Below are 16,357 nucleotides of genomic sequence, written 5' to 3'. Positions count from 1 at the left end.
TTTCTCAGACACACACAAGCGGATGTACCAAACACATGCACACGTATTCACTCATACGCAGTCAGTCTAATAGAAACAGACTGCCATTGTTGCAGCATATTAAAAACACACATAACGACACTAACGGAGCAGCACAGCGCCTGGTTCTCATTTCCAGCACACGTACACAGACATATACAGCCAATTTAAAGCGCTCAGTTCAGATCCACTCGGGCGGAGCGGTGGAAGCTAGCAGGCTAATGGCAGTCAGTCTGTGGTTAGCGCTGCTTTAAATACTCAGAAGCTCGGTGTGTGAGGCGACATGATGCCAAGTCCTCTGTCTCCACTGGTGACATGTGTCAGACTCGCCTGCCACATGTCAGGAACAGTTTATGGAAACGCTGCAGATGGTTTTAGGATTTTTGAAGGTGCAACATGAGCGCCGCTGTTTACTTAAAAGAGCAACAGCTCACCCACAACAACAAATATTGGTGCAGTTATTGTAGTATACAGTAAACAGCTCTGTGTTTGTTGATATTTAAATGAGAAGTTGTAAATTTGACAGCTAAGTTAGTCTAACCTCTCTCATGCTACGCTATGAATTTTTTCAAAATACTATGACTTTATAATTGCTTTCTTCAAAATAATATAGTACAGTATGTCGAAAAAAGTAATTATGAAGTCATAGTATAGTAACTAAACTTTGACTTTTTATGATTTTTTTCAACACACTATGTGACTTTTTTTGAAAAACTATACTTTGATTTTTTTAATTCTTTTTTGACATAATGTACTAGGACATTTTAATTACTTTATTCAACATACTATGCTATTACTTTTTTCAAAGTACTATGCTATTATGCTATACTATTACAGACCTTTTTGGACATACTATACTATAACTTTTTTATTAAATGTTTTCAACATACTATTCAATTACTTTTTTTGACATACCACACTTTGACTTTTTTATAACATTTTTGTCATACTATACTATGGCCTTTTATTACTTTTTTCAACAACTGTATTATGATTTTTTAATGACTTTTTTACATTCTGTACATTGACTTTTTAACATACTTTACCATGACTTTTCAACATACTATCATAGTATGTTTTTTGACATGCTATACGATGACTTTTTAATCACATTTTCAACATGCTATACAATTACTTTTATGTTTTGACTTTTTGTTATGTACTAGCCCATGACTTATTTCAACATATTTCAACAATTACTTTTTTTCGACAAGCTACACTGACTTTTTTCGACATATACTATACTATGACTTTTTTGTGACTTTTTTCAAAATACTATCAATTACTTTTTTCGACGCGCTGTCACTTTTTCAAAAACTGAAGTTTGTACAAATTCAAACTAACAGCAAAAATGTATTTTGATTGAATTCATTTGAATGCAACCCAAGTCACTTCAGAACACGCTGGGGATATTATAAATCTCGTCTGGCCCGGGAAGAGCTGGAAAGCGTTGCAGGTGAGAGGGTCACTGGAAAATACCCTCCTAAGCCTGCTGTCCCCACAACCCGGCCCCGGATAGGAGGAAAAAATGGATGGATGGATTAATTGGTAAACTATGACTTGTTTTTAACATGCTATACTATTACTTTTTTTTTCATACTCTAGTATACTATGTTTTTTTTTATGACTTTCTTCAACATACTCTGCGATGGCATTTTTTTGACACGCTAAACTATGATTTTTTTTAGATGCTATGACTTATTAATTACTTTTTTGACATACTATACTATTTTATGAAATGTTGTATAGTAAACTATACTATATAACAATATGCCTCACTGAACATGGTATGAGATTGGATGAATGTGTGATAATACATGAAGATTTTCTGTATTGGTTCTGCATGTTGCTATGTGTATGTGGCTGTGAAAACAAACGCATCCATCTAGGACAAATAAATCAAAGTCTACTATGATATGGCTTTTTCTGAAGTTTTTATGACATTATGAAAAGACATTATCATGACATACTACACAATGACTTTTTTAATAGCATACTATACTACGACTTTTTCATGACATGCTAAACTGAGACCGTTTTATTAAATTTTTTGACATACTCTGACTGTTATTTAATGACATTTTCATGACATACTATACTATAACTTTGTAATAACTTTTTTCAACATACTATACTTTGAATTTGAATGGACTTTTTCGACATGCTATACTATGAATCTTTATAATATATAATTTTATGACTTTTTTCAACATGCTATACTATGACTATACTATGGCCCTTTGACCGGATAAGAGGGCCCGTTAGTGGGAACACAGCCACCACAACGGGCCGCCCAGGATAGCCTGGGGGAAAATGCATGCATGACGCCTGGTGACGTCTGTACTTCGTGGGCCACAATGTCGATGTGTGAAGGTGGCATGGTAGCCTCCTTCCATCAGTGTGAATGGGTGAATGATGACAAGTAGTGTTAAAGTGTATGACTTTTTATGATATACCATTTTATGACTTTTTTCGACATGCTATACTATGACTTTTTTATGACTTTTTTCAACATGCTATACTGTAACTTTTTTATGACTTTTTTTGACCGTCCCATGACCTTTTTGAACATGCTTTACTCCGACTTTTTCGACATACTACACTTTGACTTATTTTGACATTTTTCAACATACAATTCAATGTCTTTTTTTTAGACATACTATACCATGACATTTTGAAGACTTTTTTCAAACATGCTACAGCCACTGTGGGTAAGTGGAGAGTAGGATCGTCCTTCAATCAAAGGATCGCAGGTTTGATCCCCGACTCAGCTAGTAGCATGTAGATGGGTGATGATGACAAGTAGTGTTAAAGTGCTCTGAGGTGCTTTATATACACTCCATTCGTTGTGACTACTATAACTTTTTAAACGTACTATACTATGACTTTTTATGACTTTTTTCAACATGCCATACTATGACTTTTTACAACATATTATAGTATAACAATTTAATGACATTGTTTAATAATTCACTGTGGCTTAGTGGAGAGCAGGGTCGTTTGTCAATCAGAGGATCGGCGGTTCGATCCCTGGGTCCGCTAGTTGCATGTTGATGTCAGTGTTAAAGTGCTGTGAGTGGTCGGAAAGACTAGAAAAGCGCTATAAATAAAGTCTGGTTACCATTTGTTGTGACTACTATGACTTTTTTATGAAATTATTTTCAACATGCTATGGCTTTTTTAAACGTACTATACTATGATTTTTGTGACTTTTTTAGACAAACTATACTGTGACTTTTTATGACTTTTCAAAATACTATCACAGTACGTATTTTGACATACTATACTATGACTTTTATGACATTTATTTCAACATGCTATACTTTTTTATGACTTTTTTCAGCATACTATCCCATGCTTTTTTTCAGCATACTATTACTTTTTGTGACTTTTTTATGACATTTTTCAACATGCTATACAATACTTTTTTCTAAATACTATCACAGTACTTATTTTGACATACTATACTTTGTAATACTATTTTCAACAAATTATTCTATGACTTGTTTTGTCGTACTATAATTTGATTTTTTTATGACTTTTTTCAACATATCGACAGACATTTTTGACATGCTATCCTGTGTCTTTAATTACCTTTTTCAACATACTACTACATTTTTCATCATACTATGACTTTTTTTAGGACTTTTTTCAAAATACTATCACATTACGTATTTTGACATGCTATACTATGAATTTTTATGCCATTTTATAACATACCATAGTATAACTTTTTAATGACATTTTTTAATAATTCACTGTGGCTTAGCCTTTTTTTTTTTTTACTTTTTTCAACATGCTATACTATGAATTTTTATGACTTTTTATAACATACAATTTTATGACTTTTTTTGACAAACTATCCCATGGCTTTTTTCAACATGCTATACTATGACATTTTTAAAAGTCATAAAATGGTATATTTTAAAAATATAAAAATACGAACTATTATAGTGTTTTGAAAAAAGTCTTAAAAAAGTCATAGTATAGCATGTCAGAAATAGTCGCAGAAATGTCATGGAAGAAATAGTATAGCATATGGAAAAAAAGTCATGGGATGGTTATGGAAGTTAGGGGAAGTCGTAGTATAGTATATTGAAAAACTATAACTTTAATACCATGAATTTCTTTCTTACATTTTAATTATATACATATTTTATTTATGACTTTTTTCATGACTTTTTTAGGACATACTGTACTTTTACTTTTTCCTGACTATGGCTTTTTTTAAGCTTTTTTTTGTTGTGGTCTTTTTATGACATACTATAATAGGACTTTTTTAGGACTTTTTTCATGGCATAAAACATTACTTTTAAATTACAATTTTTTTAGCTACTTTACTATAGCTTTAAGTAGGATTTTGTATGACATTTGGATTTAAGGATGATCTAATCAGATTTTCGGGGTCAACGTTCACTGTGACCTCACAATTTACACAAATGTCTAACAGGATAAGATGGAGACTTGATAACGTGATGACATTTTGGACAGACATGGATGTAAACTGCAACTTGAGTGGTTGGCGGAGGCAATCAACCCATAATTCTACTTATTAATGTATTGTAGGGTTTTATGTTGCCTATTAGAATCTAGCATAGTATTTTGATTTATTTACAAAGTGCACTAATTTGCTGTAGTCCTCTCACTCCAAAACAGGATTGAGTTCTAATAGGTCTTACCCCATCCTTGTCTCTATATGTTGTTAATTATACATGCCAGTTCACATGTCAATACGTTTTCAGCACAATATTGATTTAAAAAAAGGTAACAATTGTTATTTGTCTAATTTATTCTCCAGGTACCGACTGCCAGTGTGACCATTGAGGGCGCTTCGGCCCTCAACAGGGTACGCTGGTCATCCGGGGGGAAGGAGGTGGCCGTGGGTGACTCAGAAGGCCGAGTTTGGATCTACGATATTGGAGAGGTAGTTAATAATTGTGTCATTTTAAAGTGGATGAATCACATAATACATTTGCTGTAAAGCAGAAACATACTGCATGTCTGTGAGCATGAATCTTTTGTGGTCCCCAGAAATGAGGACAGAGTGAGCGTTTCTCTTTTTCAGGTATCGTCTTAATCATTACAGAATAATAACTGACATTTTGAATAGTGATGCAAGGAAGTTTAATTTTGTGTCAATTTTGGCAGCTCTACATCCGGTGAGTCAGACTAGTTGCTGAGGTTACACAGGTTAGACGCAGCCCGCTGAGACCCCAGGTACTACAACAAAACCCTTTCCCACTGCAACTGAAAAAGATCCTGGCGGAAGTACTAGCTATGTATTCCATAAATACAAGACATATTACGTACCAGTCTAGGGGGAAGATGAGCAATTCACGATCGTTTTTTAATCCTTTCAAATCCTGCAATTCCCCATCTGTTGAATGACCAACTAAGTCTGACTCTTGTTTTCGCACGTGTTCACTGTACCTTTTAGTTTTTTTTTTGTTGTGCGGTCAATTATTTTTCTTTTTGCTGATCCTGCCCCAGTATCAGCCAAAACCACAAAATAAAAAAAATGTAATTATCCAAAGAAAAATCTCTTCCAGCCCAGCAACTTGGCAACATACCACTCAATGCAAAACTTACCGGTGAAAATGTCAGCATGGGCTCTTCTGGTCTGTGTGCTGTGAATCAGATTGTCTGATGTTGCGCTGAATTGTACCCAGTGACAAACATTAGGAATAACTATATAAAGATTGCCAATCTTAGCTAGTAACATCTCCGTCACTCCTGATTCTACCAAAATAAACGTGTGGTGGGAAGAACTGCTGAAAATAATAAAGGTGTGTATGTCATTTTAACTGAATCATGATTTTACAAATGTATAATTTTATTTCTATAGTTTTAAGAGGACATAATATTGTAGTCTTGTTGTGTTTCATGTATATTTGGTCCGCTAACTTCTACTATAAGAGTAGAAAAGAGTGCATTTGTTTAACAGTAAATCCTCCACAAGCACCACAACCATTCATTTTAGGTCTTTTAGTTCTGTATGTTTACCCAACTGTCAGAATTGCCATGAATGTATGTTTGATTTTTTTTCCCCTCCCTCTTTCGCGTCCCTGTAAAATGGCCTCCACATGACTTTGCCATCACCACAAGGCGGCCAACCACCCGCCTGTGCCTGTATGTTCTCTCATGTTTGAAGGGCTCTGGTTAGGATCCCCATGTGAGGTTGCGTTAGCCTAGCCGCTAGGCTAATTTTAGCATCTTTTTGTTGTGCGGTAAGATGGAGAGAGGCTCGGCTATGCTGGTGGCCTCCACGATGGGTAAATGGTAACGAAGAGCCATCAAAAAAGTGAGCAGGGTTGAAAGGTTTTATGATTCCAAAGAGGAGTGTGTATGTGGTGGTGGTGATGAGGGTTACTACTTCACTAGAAACTCCTATCAAATAGCTAAAACTAGGAACAGCATGTGAAAAAAAGAGATGCCAGCATGGGACCAACAGCAACCCTTGAGATGGTTCCAGGAAAGTAAAATACCAAATACTATTATTTCAGTATTATTTTACTCTATACATTCTAGTTGTAGTTCATGTATCAGCAGGGATTAGGACTGTTTTGATTTGTCCTTTACTGATCTGTATGGAAAGTCCAAAGTAGAAAACAAAAGTCCTTCAGATAGCTGCAATGAGAAAAAAAAACTAAACTCAGATCAGGGTTAGTGGCTTAATGTAGCTCCATGACATGACAATGTTTCGGACCTGCTGCTTTTTAAAGCCCGACAGCACTAGATCCCACATTGTTTCTTTGACACTTGAGCTTCTTGGAGTCTGTTAAAATATCGCTGCTAACGCTAACTGCACCATATACATAATGTTCCGGCGGAGCCCCCATGCTGTGGCCAGCCCAGCTCTGTGGGGGGTTGGGGGGTTCAAAATGGCTGCTTCCCTCCTCCTGGTTCCTGTTTAATTACAGCCTGGCCATCCAAAGCGGTTACAGGCAGCTTGGGTGGCAGCCGCAGCTTTTGTCCCACTCATTCTGACTCCCACCATGTAGGACTGGAGCTGAACACTTAAAGAACATTTAGTTTGACATCCTGTATTAGCCCTATGATCAGTGCAGCTAGCAGCAGACTGAAATATCAACTACTTGATGGATTGTTAGAATTTTTTTCACAGACATTCATTGTCCCCAGAGGATGAATCCAAAAGATTTTGATAATCTAACGTTTTCTCTCGCACAGGGGTTCTCAAATTTTTGATGACAATTTAGATAACCAGCATTTCATTGAGAGTTGCACAGGAAGTCTTACGATCTGTGATTGGTCCCATAATAGCGTTTATCATTAATATCCTTGAGCACTGAATCCACCTGTTTGCAGATCACTTAGTCCCCCGAGGTCCGCCAAAGTAAGAGTTGATACATTTTTCCCCAAACCCTTTTTTCCGCATCAACCATACAGCATTTAGTTTGATGGTGGCTCTTCCATCTCACTTCCACATTAAACTGCCTTTTTGTCAATCAAGACAGCTAACTTTAACTAACACCACTAGCATTGATGACAGAATGTAATTCCTGCGACACTCGTGAGGTGCCACTAGTTTCCATGCAACCATATTGTCATTCCTAACCTGACAGATGCTTGTTAGGGAGGGCGAAGTTTGACACAGTAGCCGAGTAGTGCATTAAATGTTGGCTTTTGAAAGTGAAAGCATTGAAAACAACGAGATTAAAATATAATGCACGCATTTCATGTCACTTTCGGGGGCCGCCATCGACTTTGAGAAACTATGCTGTAGCGTCTGGGTGAGGTTGGTTTCACAACAAGCCATGACAGTAGGAGTGTCTACACACCATACAGATGTGTCCACCCAGCGCTTAATGCCATGTTACCTGTGCTTCTTTGATGTTTCTTACAGCTGTCAGTGACTCACACTGATGACTGGGCTCGCTTCGCTCGTACCCTGATGGAGATTCGTGCTAACCGAGCCGACGGCGAGGAGGAGGGGCTTATGGAGCTGGCTTCATAGAACACCAAAGAGGAGGGAACTGGAGACCAGAGGGGTGTACTATGAAGCGAAATTAAAGGGTTTGCGACGTATGTTGAGCCTAAAGTCAGAGTTTTCAATGTCATGAACGTGGCTCTCTTTCAACCTGGCTAGATTGCCATGGTAATTTATGCTGACCATCTAATCTGATTATCTTGCAAGTTTCAGATTAAAACCAGCTATAAAAAGCGCCACCCTTTCACTATTCAACTCCTTTGGAAATGGTGGACCTTGGTGCCAGAACGGTACAAGTGTCTCGTAGTTGGGAGAGTTTAGAGTCCGAATAGATCCGCTGGCTTTTCCTAACGATGTTCTTCAAGAGCGATAAAGATTCTACGATATATATGCAAACTTGGTGAGCTTTATGTTAGTTTTGCCACCAAACATGCCGTGCAATTACACCAATGCGTAACCTATGAGCATTCAGTTGGTGATGCAGAAAATCTAAGCAAGAATACTGAATTCAACATACACAGGTTGTTCTCTCTGAACTACTGAATAGGTTTGTTGTATTCTCTGGCTTTTTGCCCACGCTGGCTATAAAAGAAGCTTTTCTATAAAATCCCAGATAGCATGCCTTAATAGTTCACTATTTTATTAATCATTATGATGTTCACTTGCACATAAGATGCAGTATAATTCCTTTATAGGATTCCCGAGGGTCATACGTGTAGTAGATTGCACATACCCATCACTGGAGCCTTAGGGGAACATGAGGGTGATTTTAAACAGAAGGTCCTTTCACGTCATCAATTGTGATCTTGCTCCTCTCATCTTTTGTGCCCATTTGCTCCAGGTAATATCAACTGTTAAAATTTTACACAGCATATCATCTATACACTAAAAGAACGATAAAGGCACAAAAAACTACATCCCACTTTGAATTATGTTTTTATGCTTGGTCCTGATTTCCTGCTGGTCCGTTTTACGCTGCGATCCATTATAACGACCTGTTCCTCTTGACTGAAGTAGGCGGCACGCTATTGATCCATTTTGTGCAGGAGACTCAAACGCTCGCAGAGCCTGATGAAGAAGACCTGGGTTAACAAAGACAGTTGATAACCATCAACGCGATGCCCATTATCTCTGATTGGACTTTTAGGTTTTGACGAGCCGCAAAGAAAGCCTGGCTATGTAGAAGTTGCTTCGTAGTACACCCATCTGGTGCGCTTGTATCGGTGTCACTGTAGCATGTGTGTCTCAATCAGTTTAGTTTTGTTTCACACATGTTGGTGTCTTGTCCAAACAAGGCCACATTTTTTTGTATTCTTGCATCTACTGTCCTGTAAATGCTTATAGCCTTATGAAGATATATGTACTGTGACGATGCTTTGCACTATCGTAAAAATAATGCAGGGTCCATAGACTAGTCATGTATTGTTTACAAAATGTCATGTTCACTTTATGTTGTGCTTCTTTTCTCTGTACTATGCCTGCATGCGACACATTCCTGAAATATTCCAGATTCATAAACATGGAGTCGTTATGGTGACCTTTCCACACATGGGGCTTTGTGGCTGCTTTATGTCCGTGTTTCAGGGTGGCAGAAACTGAATCAAGTGTGGTATTTGCACTTTGTCTTTTGTTCTGAACAAGAGAAACAACTGTATATTCTTTAATAAACAGTTAATTATCGAGAGAGATATTGTAATGCAGAGTGCTGGCTGTTAAACCTGCTATGTTTACTATTAAAGCATAGCTGATGAACTGTTGTCTTTCTTTTTGCTCGCAACGTTCAACTGGGAATGAAAATGAAAACTCCAGCATACATTAGGTTTACTAATAGAAGTTTCTCTTTACTCTTGGTACACATGCTGCTGCCATACGCACAGTAAGGCACGAATATTACACACCATATGTAACTCCTACGTTCTCTGTACTGTACACATTTAAATACTCAGTCGTGACACACTACAGGACTGCAGTCGGTGCCAGCTGTCTCTCAGATATTTACACATCTGCATACATTTAGACCTGAAACCAAACATCTTACAGTAAACAGTGTGTACATTCAGAATGTATCACTGTTCCTTTACATTCAAGTACTTTTTGGTCATATTCTTGTGGAAGCATTTGATCAAATGAGGACACTATTGAAAGAGCATCTCATGACCAAAATATCTGTATAGATATGAAAATATGTCTCTGGATTTCTCATATATACATAAGTGCCTCATTTATGATCAATTCATCTCTTTTTTTAGCCGGCTGTATGATCATGTGAGGAATGTGCTTTTGGTTACAAAGCAACAAAAGGAAGACACTGGAAAAAGCTGCAACTGTATGTAGTGTTTGATAATATATTCCAAAAAAAGCAAGCAGTTTAGGTATGTTTAAACTTTTCTGCCTGAGTGCATATACTGAACCAGCTGAACTGTATGAAAAAAAAACACACACATTATAATACAACTCTATACAATGTCAATCAATGGTGAAACAAATACTGCACGAGTTCTACAAAGAACCCATGCTAATCAGCTCACTAATCCATATGGTTGCATATAGACTACCGTGTACAGTACTATGATTAAAAGAAAAACATTATAAACAACTTTAAATAAGTTACTTATAATACTAAAATGACTTGGTGAAAAACATACAAGCCCCGTCTTTCTTTTACCCCCCTACCCGCGGAGGTTCAAGGGGGGTGCTCGCATCGGAGGGGGCCTCTGCTGCTGCTGTCGCCACCGAGTAGCGTGGGAGATGGAGACCAAACTTGCTCTCGATGCCAGCGAACGTGGCCACGGCCAACCTGAAGCCTCCGATGTGGTCGGGGTTGGGCGCCGGCAGGCTGATCCGAGACTTCGGGGTGGGCTCTGAGCCAGCCGGCTTTCTGTGGTGTGGAGAGAGGGAGAGAGAGAGAAAGACAGGAGGAGGAAGCCAGAGGCACAGTGAGAGAGTGTTGAATAACAGAGAAAAATGGAGAGAAAGGTGGGGTAAGCGTGGTAAGAGTTAAAGGGAAAACTGAACAACAAAAACACAGTGTAAGATGTTACATGAGCGTGCACAGACAGGAGTTTTATCATTATTAAATCATGAATTCATATCATATTCAACACTGTTCACCACAGACATAAACATCTTAATAGAAAATCAAAAGTGGAACAGCAGAACAAATCAAATCCCTCATTGATTTCTCGTTGCGCTTTGTGATTGGCTGCCAACAAAAACAGCGAGGGAGCCACATGTAAAAGTCATGAGCCATCCACTGACATGCATGCATGTGCAACACAGCTGTCCATAGAAAGAAGCACTTCTTAGTCATTTTTAGAGGTTCACCACCTCTCTTCCACACTCGACCTTTTTAACTTCAGAAAATGACTGAATTATTCCCAAGTGACCTATTTTGTGGAGGAAAATGAGCTTGTTGCAATCCCAGAAGTGGGGAAAGTACATGTGCAAGTCAAATGGGTGCTGCCTGTCCTGAACGCTATGCGGCAAAACACTCTTGAGTTTGAGAAAATTGTCACATACAGAGCTTTGACTGAGAGCTTCAGTCTGTGAGCTAATGTGCACGAACATTATTTTTGGTCTTGTGGAATTTCTTTTTCTGTGGTCGAGGAGGGAGGACACGCAGTAAGCGCAGCTACTGTATGTAGAAATTAACCCTATTGTTCTAGGAGTAGGTGGTCTTTGAAAATTGGATATATGTATATACGTTTTATATTGTTTCACTGGTAGATCAGGGGAAGTGGTGGTTGAGAGTTTTATAATGACAGTAACAACGTAGAAAAACAGGCAACTAAGTTAATAACTAGAGTGGGACTTACTGTCCTCCAAAGTCGATATAGAACCAGCGCTGCAGGAGTTCATAGGTCACCAGAGTCACTCCAAACTGAGGCGAGGATCTGCACACACGAGCTGCAGGAAAGAGTAGATATGTGTTCATTTGAATTCATATAGGCTAAAAAAACCTGTATATTCATATGGATTTATATAATCTAGCAAATATTTAATAATTATTCTTATTCTAACTATTTATCAAACAGCTGAAAGCTATAAGTATATAACGTCTAGTCACACATATACAAAATCAAAGGCAAATAAACATCAATTACACCATTATGTGTACTTCTATATACTTTCAAATGACATGTATATAAATGTATTGTTAATCTGCTACAAAAAATATTCATGTGATATGTTAAAATTATGTGAAAACAAAGCACTCATCTTTTACCATATCTTTTATTTGTGCTCAATTCCAGAACCTTTTTAGGAGAATATTAGTAGAAAATAAAAAATATAGAAGTCTTTCTCTAAGGCTGCATACAGCCCAACAAGCTCCACCAATGTATGTACCCTGACAGGTGAAAAGTACAGACGTACTTTCCTCACTGGATGTTGGCTGTAGAAAACTTTACCTCCAGCTCCTTTCCAGAAAGCCCGGGGCCCCTCTTCTCTGAGAATCTTCCAGAAACAGTCCACAAGGCCGCTGTAGGTGGTTTGACCGGCACGTGCCGCCACCTGTAGCCTGGTCTTGATCACGTCAGCTGGGGTCACAAGAGAGGCCGCCGGCATGCCTGTGGAGAAGAAGAGCTGTGTGGTCAAGTGAGGCTTTTTTTCAGTCGGATGTGTTTGATTCTAAATACAGACATTTTAAATCAGCCCCAAACAAACGAGATGATTTGTAGAAAGCAGCCATCAGTGGCCGAATGAAGTCTTGCATATCATCGTAACTGCATCTGATGAAGTGGTTTCAGCGTTCTTTGTTCCCTCTTTTAAAAACACGTCATCTTGGATCTTGACCATCTTGCAGTAAGTCTGCCCGCATACATGCACTATACACAAGTAGGGGCCAGTTTCTATCACTTCACCATCAACCAATCTATACCACCAGCTAGGCCATTATTTAATCTCTACCTTTTTTCTTTCTTTCCTCCCTCTCTTACTTTTCTTACAGCCGTTTGAAAGGGGCCAGACAATGGATAGTAATGAGAGCAATGCACACTGTGACCCGTGTGCCGGTGAAAGTGACTGGCTGACTGAAGGGAGTGACTGCAAAGCCCCCACTCCAGCCACTTCAGCCATGAATGGGCTCAATCATTGATGGCTCAGTCATTACCATCAACTGCCCTCTTGACGATTTATTCTGACTTCTTGGTTTTTGTAACGGCCAAACGAGCTATTCAGCAAGCCTAATCAACTCAGCATTAGGTAGCAGACTGGCACCCGGTGGAGACTGACCACCTGCACTGAGCTGAGGAGAGAGGAGAGAGGAGAGAGGAGAGAGGAGAGAGGAGAGAGGACCTTTTTAAAGAGATGTGGTGGAAATAAGTTAATGGAGACATAAAAAGTTCAGGAACATGGGATCTGATGCTGCGTTCCAGACAACTCGGAACTTGAACATTTAAGATCTTTTACTAAAAAAATTGCAATCATGCCCTCAAAGTCAGTTCCTACTTGTAAACTCGGGGAAAATCCATCTTCCCCAACTTCATGAAGAAGCAGTTGTCTGACGTCAAACAACAATAGCAGACCCCATCAACTAATTTGCCTGTACTTCATTAAAATAAGACATACTATAATAGAGCAAAACCTGTTCTGCATGTAAATTAAATTAAATTAAATATATAATGAAGTCTGTTACCTCTGCATTGTTTTTACTCCTGTTTCCTCTAAATATGCAAAGAGGCTCTACTGCTGAGAGATCAATTGTGTGTCTACTGGTCAAAGAAACAGTTTCTCACAGGCAGCCATGTTTTTTTTTACATTTTGGCATTGTGCTGCTCCTGGAAAGCAACATACGTTATATGTTAGAGCTGATGTAGAAACTCTGACCCTCAAAAGGCAAATATTTAAAAAATAGCAGATTTAAATTTGCAGAATAATGGCACAGTAGTATTTCATATAATACCAATCCTGCAATTATGCCTTTAACGCTGCTACAAAACAGAGAAAAGCAGAAAACACACTTAAGAAGTGACTCAAACAATTAATCGATTATCAAAATATTGCAGATTGATTTTCTGTCAATCATCTCAATAATGAATTGGCTGATTGTTTTTAACTTTAAATGACTAAAGAGTGAACAACATGGATAATGCTTACACCTTTATTACCAAAATTTCAGACACACACACACAGAATTAATGCGAGTTAGAGATGGCCAACACTGTGTTCTTCACAAACCGGAGTAATGCCTAGCTAAATAATGACGGGCAAACTGAGCGTGTAATTCAATTTCCTGTGCTGACTGTAAAACACTAATTGCCAGAATGCTGCAACCGCTGATAAATACATGTGAAAGAGGGAGGATAAATGTGTCGAAGTAACAAAAAAAATAAAGAAATCATGAGGCTCGTTTCAGCTCGCAGTCTGTGGGTCATGGCTGCCAGTCTTGTGGTGAGAATTCAGAGTAAAAATGGAGAAGGGAGGCAGGATTTATGATTTTTCCATGTTGTGCTGTGCTTCTGCGTCGAAAAGAAAGTGCTGCTGACACATCTCCTAGGATTCAAAACAAATATTAAGTCTTTTATGCAAATGTTCTAAAGCCTTTCAACTTGGCAGGGAAGTGCTGGTCTGTTGTTAGTGTTTACTTCAGGGATAAATCCAACAGTCAAACTCTGCTTTGGATCATATTTTCATTCAGACGACAAAGCTGTGAAGTCATCAGTGGATGTTGGTCTCCTTGGCCTCTTCGGCAACTGTTATGACAGCACTGTATGCATTCTTTAACATGCATATTGCATGTTTGCTGTGTATGTGCACGTCCAATATATTAGGATTGGAAAGCTTCCCTGTCGGCCTGGTTGGCAGGCATCTCAGGCGCTTCCCTTCTACAGAGCTCCAAAACCCCAGTCCCCAATCATTGAGCAGCGCTCTAATTAGCAGCTACCGCCATGGAGCCTGCGGTCAGAGGCTGCCTCGCTTCCAAACTCCGAGCTCTGCTACTGTTACTGCAGGCCCGTGGAGGCGAGATGAGAGAGAGAGACCTGCTCTCACACTTGGTTCAAAACTGGACCTGACCATAGAGTTTCATAAAGTTCAGTGCTCTATGCATTGCCTCAGGGGCCGACGCCTTTTGACTCACTATGAATACTCAATATGTTCACGGGACACGCCGCTGTTTTTCAAATTACGGCGCACTCATAAAGGCTAAACTTTTAATTTGCAACGCGAGATGGTTGATTATTGCACCTGGCAGCATGAGAGCCATTCATACCGAGAGTAATGTCCAGAGCTGTGTACAGTAATTCAGACATTAACAGACTTAATTACGGAGTTTGAGATTTTAGAGACCTTTTCTGATCCTAATGAAATTAAAGCTTTGAAGCTGTTACAATCTATATTAGCTATAGTATGTGAAAGAGGTGATGAACCCACAAAGAATTATCTTAATATTGTTTAAGGCCTACTTAAATGTCCATAGGGGCATGCCCATAACATAACAAAATAAATGATGTTTATTGGCTATATTCAGTCTCAAAAGTACCAGATGCAGTACACTACCAATTCATAATACAAACCGGTGAATATTCACTTTTACTATTTACATAGAAAAACAATTTTACAATTTTTCTGCTTTCATTTCTTTTTACTCGTGTGCACAATTCTTGTGTTGTTTTTTAATGTTAACTGGGAACTTTAAACTAACCTTTGCCTCAAAATTTGATACTACTCTTATTTTTCTGTTAAACTCTGAAGGCTGAAGTATTTTACCTGCCAGCGCTCCAGCAAACAGCATCTTGGCTGGCCCTATCCTTCCGTCCTCCTCACTGAGGTGAGCCTTGAGGTGGGCGTAGCAGGGGAAGTAGATGGCTGAGAAGGGGATGTCCCTCAGGAAACAGGCCTTGGAACCCTAGAGAAAGAGTCAGAATGAAAAGAATATGTTTTCGGTTATATTGTTGGGTTTAGAGTCAAACTCTCAGAAAGGGAAAACAAATACAAGCATAAACAGAAAGAAGAGCAGAGAAAGAGCGATGGGGCTCGGGGGATTCAAACCGTGACTTCTGGCTCTGGCCTCTAAAGATGGATTGTTTTTTTTCTATCCACAATATGTAAGTGTCTGTTTCCAAAACCAAATATTCAAGCATCAACTGATGTTACCACCAAATAACCTACTTCCAAAAGACTCCTGGAACTCTTATAGCAGAGTGAAATATCGACCACAACATGCCAAACAGATCATGTCTCTCCATATGCAAACAATCTGTGTCCTCAGCAGCAGGTGAGGGAGGCCGAACCAAAAGCAAACAGAAAAAAAAACAGAGTGGGGAAAAGCAGAGGAAGACAGACTGGCTGACGAAGATGACTCCTTGTCTGCCACAGTAAACAACACTACATCATCAAGCCTATTGAGTTCGCTGCTGTATTTAAGGACTGTTGGCTCGCTGCCACCTTCTT

General features: G+C 38.7%; 2 protein-coding genes across 9 annotated transcripts in view; one reads left to right on the top strand and one right to left on the bottom strand.

Moving 5' to 3' along the window:
• The window catches only part of LOC137872688 (cytoplasmic dynein 1 intermediate chain 1), a 54,565-nt gene extending 44,847 nt beyond the window's left edge, over nucleotides 1-9,718 (top strand). For all 8 annotated transcript variants that reach the window (XM_068711055.1, XM_068711053.1, XM_068711049.1 and 5 more), the window contains 2 exons: nucleotides 4,817-4,942; nucleotides 7,883-9,718. In XM_068711055.1, the coding sequence (XP_068567156.1) occupies nucleotides 4,817-4,942; nucleotides 7,883-7,993 (237 nt within the window). In that variant the 3' untranslated portion in view covers nucleotides 7,994-9,718. The remainder of the gene's footprint in view (nucleotides 1-4,816; nucleotides 4,943-7,882) is intronic.
• Nucleotides 9,719-10,627: 909 nt separating this feature from the next.
• LOC137872964 (electrogenic aspartate/glutamate antiporter SLC25A13, mitochondrial) overlaps nucleotides 10,628-16,357 on the bottom strand; it is a 44,058-nt gene continuing 38,328 nt past the window's right edge. The window contains exons 15-18 of the mRNA XM_068711502.1: nucleotides 15,674-15,812; nucleotides 12,376-12,534; nucleotides 11,782-11,872; nucleotides 10,628-10,844 (exon numbers count right to left, since the gene is read on the bottom strand). Of these exons, the coding sequence (XP_068567603.1) occupies nucleotides 10,628-10,844; nucleotides 11,782-11,872; nucleotides 12,376-12,534; nucleotides 15,674-15,812 (606 nt within the window). The remainder of the gene's footprint in view (nucleotides 10,845-11,781; nucleotides 11,873-12,375; nucleotides 12,535-15,673; nucleotides 15,813-16,357) is intronic.

This window comes from Cebidichthys violaceus, unplaced genomic scaffold (assembly GCF_023349555.1).
Source record: "Cebidichthys violaceus isolate CVI_PGR_0920_01 unplaced genomic scaffold, fCebVio1.0.p SCAF_16, whole genome shotgun sequence".
In the NCBI taxonomy this organism is placed as follows: domain Eukaryota; kingdom Metazoa; phylum Chordata; class Actinopteri; order Perciformes; family Stichaeidae; genus Cebidichthys; species Cebidichthys violaceus.
The sequence above is the reverse complement of the archived record's forward strand: the minus strand, read 5'-3'. Positions and strand labels throughout refer to the sequence as shown.